At 41.0% G+C, this 10,693-nt stretch overlaps 2 protein-coding genes across 3 annotated transcripts; one reads left to right on the top strand and one right to left on the bottom strand.

The window, feature by feature from the left end:
* Window positions 1-5,074: 5,074 nt before the first annotated feature.
* LOC142968684 (uncharacterized) lies at window positions 5,075-7,523 on the top strand. 2 transcript variants are annotated; one of them, XM_076108664.1, is made up of 6 exons: window positions 5,075-5,185; window positions 5,285-5,347; window positions 5,971-6,261; window positions 6,616-6,750; window positions 6,854-6,881; window positions 6,993-7,523. In XM_076108664.1, the coding sequence occupies exons 1-6, from the start codon at window positions 5,140-5,142 to the stop codon at window positions 7,117-7,119; spliced, it is 690 nt and encodes a 229-aa protein (XP_075964779.1). In that variant the 5' UTR covers window positions 5,075-5,139; the 3' UTR covers window positions 7,120-7,523. The 2 variants fall into 2 exon arrangements, with proteins under 2 accessions (XP_075964779.1, XP_075964778.1); XM_076108663.1 differs by having other exon boundaries at window positions 6,616-6,751; window positions 6,843-6,881.
* LOC142968224 (platelet-activating factor receptor-like) lies at window positions 7,175-10,150 on the bottom strand. Its single transcript, XM_076108023.1, has 2 exons — window positions 10,123-10,150; window positions 7,175-9,743 (listed from the first exon to the last, which is right to left on the bottom strand). The coding sequence occupies exon 2, from the start codon at window positions 9,735-9,737 to the stop codon at window positions 8,589-8,591; it is 1,149 nt and encodes a 382-aa protein (XP_075964138.1). The 5' UTR covers window positions 9,738-9,743; window positions 10,123-10,150; the 3' UTR covers window positions 7,175-8,588.
* Window positions 10,151-10,693: the final 543 nt, after the last annotated feature.

Raw genomic sequence — 10,693 nt, 5'->3', positions numbered from 1 at the left:
GAGGGGGGGGGGTGCCGAAGATGAAGTGATGATCGTCTCTGTTCTCCGCTAAAATGAAATATGATGGCGACGGAGCTCAGTGCCATTTCCTGCCTGGCACAGGAAGCGCCCATCTGGAGCTGAGTGCTGTCTGTCCTCTGTTGTCGTGTTGCACGGTGTTGTAAAAGCCTCGCCTGTCACTGTTGTTCCTGTCCTCAATGCTGTTATTATTTCTGAAGCGCCGCACACGGTCAGCTGAGGGAGACGGGGAGAAAGAATTGATATTCATAGTTTAAGATGCTGTGTTCTGGATTGCAGAGGAGGGGACTGGTAAACTGGACAAGAAGTAGGGGAGTTTATCATTTGAACTGGGAGGGGGTTAGTAACAGAGGCAGTGGATGGGGAGTCTGTAGGAGGAAGAGCAGTGAGACGCATGTTGGCAGCTGCCCGAACGACTGTCACATCCCACCGCCCGCCAGAAAAGCAGAAGGAGGCCACTCGTCATCACCGTGACACCCAACGCGTGACGAGAGGAGGGAGGAAAGTTATCCATCAAAAAATGATGTAGGGATGAGTGCACTCCTTCGTCTCTTTCTGCAAACACACACACACACACACACACACACACACAATGCCATCATATTTCATCTGGGTCATCAGGAACAACTGTCTCCAAGAGGAAATCTCTGACTGAATCTCTTGCGCTCTCCACTCAACAACATGATAATGTATTTTCCTCTTTAACGAAGTGACTGCAAGCCCCCCCATAGGGATAATGTTCAGAGCACACAGACCAACTGAAAGCACAATAGGAGGGAAACAGCAAATCAAGTGTGAACTAAAGAAAACACCCCAGAGCCAGAGACTGTCACACTGAAGGCAAGTGTTTGGTTGTGCTGTAGATTAAAAAAAAAGCATGAATTAATTTGAAAGAAATGAACCTATAAACCAGAGATTAGTTATCTTCTCATACAAGACTTGACATGACTGATCACGATTTGAATAACATCAAACTGTCAAAGTGTTAAAAAGCAAACCGAAATGCTTTTTGTGTCACAGAAATGTAAACACACTCAGTATTTAAGTTTTACGACTGTTAAGTGAAATCCTTTGATCTTCCAGTGCACTGGAAAACCTACCTGATGGATTTCTACGGTTAATAGGAACGTGACTTACAGCCATGCCTATCAAGCATCTCTAGCAGCTGAAATGGTAAACTGATGGTTGGGGATCACAGGGAGAAAAGCCTGAAAGGACACCTAACTGTACTCTCTGAGGCTTTGATGCGTGAACAAATAGAAAGAGGCTGTAAACTATGAGTGCTGAGCACCACCCAGTGGTTGAGCTCAGTTAAATCTCTCACTGATGAGAAACACTCAATTAAAAAATTGACCCTCAAATGCATGCAGCTCTTACTTTATACTGTCATCAATGTGAATATGATGAAATAGACTGTTAGGAGTGACTGATATGTAAGTTCTTAATCTGTTTGGCTACTGTTGCTGTCTGCTATAGAGCCTCACTGTCTGTCCCAATATGTATGTTGCCTACAATGTATCTAATGTCAATGCGAAAACAACTAGACAACGTGTGAAAGAGGCCTCCCGAGTGCTATAACCAATTGCAGGTTCAAAGACAATGCAACTCTTGAAAGAAGAAATGACACTCTCTTCCTCGTGCAAATTAAAAGTTGAATCCGTAATTTAAGTAATGCAGCCCGTGACGGCCCCTGCCTCTAACGACTGTGAAAGTATGGTGTTGTCCGAGTCCGTGGAGGAGTCACAGGATCGTGGCAGATTACTCGATGCAGAGCACCTGGTCCTGGAGCTCCGAGGGCATTAAAGCCCTGCTCCAGTGTTGCTCTGGGCCCTGGCTCTCCCCCTGTGCACGTTGAGTGATCCATGCCAGTGGCTGCCCCTTTATACCTTGGTTTTGGTCTTCTTTTGGTTCGCTGACAACACCCCACACTTCATCACACACGCAGTCACGTTTACATTACTGATGTTACTGACTGACACACCTCACAATGGTAACTATTTCTTTATTTAGTTATAATAAATACCTTTACTTTTCCATCATCCCTTGTGTCCTTTCCATATTTGTCATAGCCTAGGAGCCGGGTTGTGACAAGCCATATTCAAGGTTTTTGCTGCTTGTGTTGGCTAATGTTGGGAAAGTTCAGATAGATGAATCTTTCTTTGACTGAAAGTTACTCTGGAGTCTGTTTTCTGACTTCATAACTCTCTTCTATTTGCGGTACTGTAACACAATGTTTCAGCATATTTATCATCAACCTGCAGCTATCACTTGTGACCACAGTGCCTGCTGTTCACCAAATTTGCTTCAACATTTTATGGCCTCAGATTTACAGATTGTTAGACATTTCCTCTTTGTGTGGACCAAACAGATCCATATTCAACAGTATTTTTCACATGTATGTATTTCTTTTGTTTAGTGTACCAATGTAAGTGTACATGGTGTGTTTATTCTGCATTGCCAGATAAGGACTTTGCCCATGCAATAATCATTTTTATTTTCTCACGAGAGTCCACAACAGCCTGATGGTATTGCCGTGTTTTCGTTTGACATTATTCAAAACTGTCAGATAATGATCTTTAGAGCTGCAAACTTTGGATGAAACCATTTCTCCTTCACCTTTCCTCACAACATTTTCCCCACGCTCTCCACCGACTCACACTATCATTTGGTCCCAAATCAGCTTCTTCAGTCACTAGGCGGATGCTTGCCCCTAGTCATTAATACAGTCAATATTCATAGAGGTGGTCAATAAAGTAGAACATTAATTAGGTTAATTGCATTTGTCCAAGTCAAAACAAACATGTGGAACAATACTGCATATGTGTGTACACATGCACACATCACACTAACTTCATCCCATTACTCTACTGTCATCAATTGGTAGGAGGGCCACAGTGGTGTCTGCAGTGCGAACCAACAGGCATGACTTGTAGCCAGCGGGGAGAATAATGAACGAGTAATGAATAATAGAAGAATAATGAAGAATAATGACTTTGGGAAAAGACACACACACATGCATACACACTGGTATGCACACTTCATATACACGAGGGCAGACATAGATAATTATACGGTATCACCATTTATCTTTCTCTCAGAGAGAGAGATTATTCTGTCCCCTCTGGTATACAGAACTTCATTAGGAGAAGTCACAGATGGACACTGGATACGTGAAGAAACACCGTCTAACGCTATCGCTCTCTCTCTCTCTCGCATGCAAAATTATAGAAAAATACATGCGGGTTCAAATGAGATGAAATCAGCCTCACCCTTAAACAATATCACGACTCATCAGCACACACTTTTGATTCTGCTTTAAAGCATGACATATGAATGCCTTTTTAAGAAATTTATTGACCATGCGAAAAAGAAACCAAGTTGTTTGGTTTTTCTTTGTTTTTATGGTGCATGGCACCAAAACACATCTAATTAGCGCCATCAATATATAATAGACGAATTGTTTAAAACTGCAAGCCGTGGCTGCTATCAGAGATAACCAAAACACATGTTAACTGTGAGTAATAATGCCCGGCTGATGATGACTCAATGTTGATGTTGATCACCATTACGAAATTATAAAGTTTTAATAAGTGTTAGCTATTAGAGGGCTATAAGGCTGGTCCTGACAGAATATCTGAAGTAATGCACTTAGATACAATTTTGAGGATGTTTACTCAATATTTTCTATTTCATGCTTCTTCACATTTTTGTTGATTATACTATACTATGTATTTTGTTGATGAGTACTTTCATAATTTTCAAGTAACTGAGTCTTTTTCATGGTGGTATCGCTACATTAACTTCTGTAAAAAGTGGTGACTGTGTTTTTTACTGCTTGGAGTTGTTCCTTCCTCTCTGGGTAGTTTTGTTCTGCGGCAGCTGTTGGTTTGTTTAAGCAGCGGTTTTATGACGCAAGAGAAACCACTTCCTGCATTTCAGGGACATAACTGTCAGGTCTAACTCTGTTTGTGCAAAGCGCCTGAACAATGTTAAAACATACATTGATAAGTTCAACATTATTTATGCACATGGGTCCATATAAAACACACTTATTGGATGGATTGCCGTGATAAACTATCAGCATGAGTGTTAAGGAATTAAATCAAGATGCCTCTGGCATTGTGTGGGGAAAAAGCTGACCCACCTCCCATATAGGGACACCATTTATTTTGGTGTTAAAGCATGTAGATGTTTATGGTGAGAACTACACAATTTATGGTGATGTTTTCGTTGGAGTTCAGCATGTGGTTTGGGTGATTCAAGTGGCTATATGTAAGAATGAGTGTAACAGAAACACCTAATAATATGATAGACTTTAATACAACCGTCAATGAATTAGGAAGTTAAATTTCTGTCCTTTTTGCAGCATCATATAAATCCACTCTCTTGCCCTGACCTGCTGTGGCAGCCAGTGAGCGTTTGCCTCAGGTTAGAGGTCTGGTGTCAAATTTTCCAGCAACAACAATCTTAGCTGTCATCACAGCTTGAGCCTGAAGGTGACCACTGTCGCAGATATGAAAGGTTTAAAACCAATAGTTTTGAGAGTCTGGTAGACTTGCCTGCCAGCTCTGACTTTTAAAAAAACATTAAAAGTTAGTTCGTGTCTGGTTATTAACTGTTTTCCCTGCAGGTCGTAAATTGATTGACGGATTTTAAATTTTACAAATGAAGGTTTACATGTGTGAGATTAGGTTTAATTATGATTTTCTTTATGCTCATTTGTGCATTTGTATTTGTGTTGATCTTATCCTTTGGTTTGGTTAAGCTAAGTTTCTATATTTGTATGTATTAATAGTTTTTCCTTTGCTTATTTTTGACTATTTTGTTCTGCTTCCTGTGTACCTTATAATTGTTTTAATGCAATGCCAAGATTTCCAATACCTAGTTATAGGAGTTGGACACATTACGGTCTGCTGCTTTCCTTGTATATCAAATTGGAGAAAGTTATTCATTATTGTAAAAAAAAAAAAAAAGGAACTTGAAACTTCCTTTATATTTATGTTTCCCAGTCTCATACTTCCTCCACTCTTGCCTGTGCATTCATTATAACATTTGATCGGTTCTTGTACCTGTTTGCCTGAAGTGAGTGTGGTGTTTACTTTTTGTTCATCTCAAAACAACATGCTGCTTCACTTTTCTCTCCTGTGGTGTCTGTGTGAGAGTACAGGTAAGGACATTTGAATTAGTAAATGTAATAACAGAATCCAGGACATCGTTTTTTAAATATACTATTAATGTTTATTTGTGCTTCTTGTTGTCTATACAGTGACATTCCAGACTACAACATGGACTACAACAACCTCCACAAATACTGCACCGGCTGTTGAAGGTAATACAGAATGTGATTATATAATAATTTCAATCAAATGAAAGTATTAATAACAAGAGCCATGCCGGCAGCTCTGTGAGGGTTTATTCTGTTTTATCGAGCAGCATTTTGAGCTAAATGCTAATATTAGCCTGCTCACATGCTCACAATGACAATGCTAACATCCTAATGTTTAATAAGTGGGAGTGGCTGCTAGTTCTGGTAATGTGTATTTTTCCCTACTCGGTTCCAATTTCAGTTTTTTCTTTAAAGATATCTTCAACCGAACACAGGGACTCGCCCGAATGATTTCCCTATGCTATAGGTTTATGTTACGGCCACCAGTTTTAATTATCTAGTTTTGAGCAATTGTGTTTTGTGCGTAATTTTGGGATGGCAGAAGAGTCTCAATACTACAATACCCATGAGCCTTGGCTGCCATTGCCATGGAGGCCAGTCAGAGGCGTGAATAAGAGGGATTACAAATTCAATTTCAAAGTCTGCTGGATAGACTGGCCAACACAACAGAAACCAGACATTGCCCTCCCTAGAACCACGCCACTAGTGTGTCTGTAACTGTTTATCTACTCACTTCCCCTTCCTTTCTTTCCTCCATCCATCATCCTTCATTTTGTGTTCACCAGACCGTACACCGCACCCTTTTTCCTCTTCTGGAAAGCTCTCTCTGCAGCTGGTGGCCATACCAGACTACCCAGTTGCAGCAGGTCAAAGAGTCAACCTGCTCTGCAACGCTTTCAACATGAAAGTCTCTGTCAAGTCCTGGGAACACCTAGAAAATCAGACTTGGCGTGTGGTGGGAAACGGTGGAGAGCTCACCCTTACCAAGCCAGAGCAGAGCGGGCTTTACCGCTGCCGTGCCGAGAGTCAGTTTTCTCAAAACCACACAGTCTTTATCATCTCCATGCATACAACAGGTTGGTGGTCGGTTTTAATTCTGCAGTTCCCCTCAGCTCTACTAAGCTTTAATTTGTCTTTCAGCTCATTGGTTAATTAACGGTCCAGCCCACAACTGTTTTTGTTCACTCTCAATACTCTCACAGCTGTTTCTGGCCAAAGCATTTGAAACCAACTTATGCACAGATATTGATATATCTACAGTCGGCTAATACTGTCCAATATTTGAACAACTAACTATGAAAAAGTAGTTTGTCATGCACAAAGATAGAATGCCATTTTGTTTTTGCTTTTTCAACTGTTTATTATTTTTGTCTGTGACCAACAACTAAAATCTTTCTCCTGCAATTCTGTGCTTTTTCCCTGACTTACAGCAGTCAGTGAGAATTTAGGAATAGCTGCCTTATTTTTTTCTCTCCTGGCCTTGATCATCGCCTTTGCTATTCTTTTTTGGCTGGGCTGGCACAGACTTGGCGCCACATCGACCACCTCCAACATTGCAGCTAAAGGTAAAAAAAAAAGCATTTCCTGTCAAAATCTTGTAAAAACCTTGGTGAAATCTTAACCAAATTCTGTTCTGTGGACAATTTGAATGTCTTGGATTTCTTAAAGGTTTTCCTGGACCTGAACAGTCACCAAAGTAAGTCTCTACAGGAAAGAAATGTGTTTATACTCGTGTTTGCATTTGGTTCACATGCGGTTTAAGGCTGTGCATATATTAACAGTCTGATGACATTTTTGTACTTATCAGGGGAGGTTTGCCACACACTGAGAGTGACGGAGATGTGTACATAAATTACACAAACACCAGCCAAGACTACACTGATCTCGACCCCACCGATGTGACCGAGGACAATGTGTACTCAAGTCTATCATGAACGTTCATGTGAATGTGGAGATATGCAATAAAAAGACCAAAAAACAGCATTTTGTTCAGCAGAAAAATACCTGCAGAAAGAGCTCAGCATCACCTTTAACCTGAATGATGAGGTTTGCTATTTGTTTTTATTTACTGTAATCTGATTTGACACAAGTTATTGAACACAATCTGAATGTGGTAAAAATAGTTAACATGTTCACACAAAACAGCAAGAGTCCATTCCTTGTCTGTGTTTGTACAATTTTGATAAAACCTGTAATTTGTGTCACAAAAAGCATGTACTTTATTCTTCTCTTTTTCATGTTTGTTCACAGACTGAGATGCCTCCTAGCTTGTTGATTTGTACGAAACTGTCTTTTTATTTTTCTTCAATCATATCAATAGAATACAATTCTAATCACAAATGTTGACTGTGGAGTAAAACCATTTCCTTCTGAAAGTTTAAAATGACATTACAGTGTATTTGAGGAACATACAAGACAACCAAAGACACTGAATATAAAATGCGTCACAAATCAGTTTTACAACAGCAGGTAAACTCACAGTAAGAATACGGTGTCATACATATACAGTAGAGTGAATAATAATAAGTGTTGTCACACTGAATCATGGGATTTGTACCATGTGACATCAGTGTTGCCAACTTGGCGACTTTCTCGCTAAATCTGGCGACTTTCCAAACCCTCATAGCGACTTTTTTTGTCAAAAGCTACGAGCGACAAATCGAGCTACTTTTTCTGGTGTTGTTGGAGACTTTTCTGGTGTTTTGACTCCGACGTGAAAGCACGTACCGTTCGGCACGCGGGAGCTGCCGCGAGCCCCTCCGCCGCCTCAAAGCACTCAAAGGACCAAAGCACCAAAGCACCCAAAAAACCTGTAATTCATCTGATGTGAGACAACAATCTCACATATTTTACTAATGAAATGTCAGGGGAGACGATTACGCCGACTGAGCTGAACACGCTCGTGTGTAATCTAGTGAGAACAACCAAAAAGAGATGACTAAGCTCTCTATATATGGCTGTTATCCTTGACTTCTCTACTGTTTTAGTGTCCCACTTCATGCAGAACAACACCTGCGGGAGGATTTAAATAATTTTGTCTGCTGCTTTATCAGTTCATTTCACACACTAAAGTGATGAACTGTCCTCCCGCAGAATTTTCAGAGCCATACTCGATTTGCTGATGTACTTCTGCTTGCAAAACTTCTTCACACAGGAAGGACTGGTACAATTATAGTGTGTGAAAATAAAGTGTCAAAATAAGTGTGTGAAACGACATGAAATTCTGAGGGTGACACTAAACTACATCAACACTGAAACTGCTTATAGTTCTGGAGGTGCAAGAAAATGTAATCTTGAAACAGGGGCAACATGAAAGTCTTTCACGCACACGTAACAAATATCTACACTTTTGTACAAGTATTAAATCTGTTTAAATCAATTTATTTCGGGCTGCTGGTGCTCACTATGGAGTCTCTGGCTCTGATTCCTGCTGTCCATGGAGACCTCTGAGCGTCTGTGAGCACCCCTCTCTCTTCACTAACTGTTTAATGTGGGCTGTGATGAACCGTCTGAACTTCTGTGTGGCAAAGTAATAAATTAAAGGATCCAAAATGCAGTTGAGGCCCATAAGAAGCAAAGTGATCTGATGTGCGTCGTTGAGTGCCTGAAGGGTCTTCTGGTCCAACTCTACGTGGCCCCAGCCCTGTGTGATCTGCAACACCGCCAGTGTCCAGAAGCCTTGAATTACATGGTGAGGCAGGAAACACAGAGCAAACACTCCCACCACTGCAAACAACATCTGCAGAGCTCTCCGTTTCAGCCCCCTGGGGCTTTTAGTTGAGGAGGACATGGTCCTGTGGGACTTCCTGGATATGATCGTTGCAGACCGGAACTCTGACTGAGGAGGATTTTGAGAAAGCAACGCTCGAGCAATAAGGAAATTACACACCACGACCAGAAAAAACACCACAAAAAACACTCCAATTATTGCAAAATGAGTGGCAGCCACTGTTTTCTTCTGTGAATCGGTTCCATGGTGGTAGCCCTCGAAACAGCGAGTGACGTTGTTCTCATCAGTGTTGGTCTGTGGAGATGCCAGAAATGGAATAGCCATCGCCAGGGTCAAAACCCAGATGACAACGCACACGATGATCCCACGACGTCTGTGGTCTGAGGTGGCCACATCCAGAGGCCGGGTGACTGCCCAGTATCGGTTGACGCTGATGGCCCCGAGGAAGAGGATGGAGCAGTACGTGTTGATGAAGAACAACGAGCCAGTCAGCCGGCACATGAAGTCTGTGTAGACCCAGTTACCATGCAGACTGTAATAGCCAATCCAGAAGGGAAGGGCACTCACAAAAAGGAGATCGGCGATGGTCAAGTTTGTCATGTAGATGCGGATTTCCCCCATGGCCCTGGTACCGCGGAGGCAGCGCAGGACAAACAGCACGTAGAGGTTAGCGAAGAGGCCCAGGATGAAGATGATGCTGTAGACAACTGGGAAGAGGACATAACGAAACTCAGAGTCCAGGAAGGCTGAGCCATTACCAGCCGAAGAGCCCAGACTAGAGGTCCCGGTTACGGCAACCTGCTCTGTAGTTGAGGGCAGCATTTCTGTCTGTGGGAGACAAAACATATAACATCATAAAGCATTCTGGGGTTTGTTTATCGTCAAAAGAAGTACAATCAGTCACCAGTTTATTAGGTACATCCAGATAAAACAAAGTCTAATACAATATAAATCCAACCCATGAAGGTTGTAATGTTTTGGTTAGAATTGGTTAATCAACATTTTGGAGGCTGCAGTTTGTGGTGGTGCTGAATGGCGTTATACTGACAGGTGTATTTATTTATATTATCATTAAACCTTAGTGTGTAAGGTAGGTCTACCTTACTATTTGTTTTACTTAAATAAAGAAACTCTTAAGTAAATATTAACTTCTTCTTTTTTCTTTTGTTTTTTTTTGAAAAAGACTTACAATAAAATCTTGACTTACCAGACTGCTTCTTCTCCTCTAATATCTCTCAAGACGTATACGCTATGAATGCCTCAGCAGCTATTTAATACAGTTACACCCACTGAATGAGCGGATGCTTGCGTCTTGCTGACAAATTACTTCAAAGTTCAAGACGAAGGAGGTGTGAATGGAAATCCCCACGTGTTGCAACAAGCATCCCGACCTCCTTATTTTGCTGTGTGTGTTCCTGTCCGACAAAAAGAAGAAAAAAAAAACCTGCCATTTTGAAGAAATATTTTACATTTGGTTTTTATTTCCATCGTCATAAAAACATGTTTTAAATATTCTGAGGAAGACACCAACAATAGAGTGGCATCGTTAACTTGAAACGTGGCTTGGAACATAAGGCAAATAGCAATAGCAAATAGGCAAATAGCAATAATTTGCTTTAATAGAATTGTTGTTTTCCTTGAGAATATATTTGAAATCGTTAGTTATAATAAGAGTTGAGCTCTGAAGTTCACCACTAAAATAAAGTATAAAAGAAAATTGTAATTATAGTCGGTTACATTTTTCATGGTGTCAATGTATTATTATGCTATAATAATTC

This window comes from Anarhichas minor, unplaced genomic scaffold (assembly GCF_050575085.1).
Source record: "Anarhichas minor isolate MPS153535 unplaced genomic scaffold, ASM5057508v1 ptg000040l, whole genome shotgun sequence".
NCBI lineage: Eukaryota > Metazoa > Chordata > Actinopteri > Perciformes > Anarhichadidae > Anarhichas > Anarhichas minor.
The sequence above is the reverse complement of the archived record's forward strand: the minus strand, read 5'-3'. Positions and strand labels throughout refer to the sequence as shown.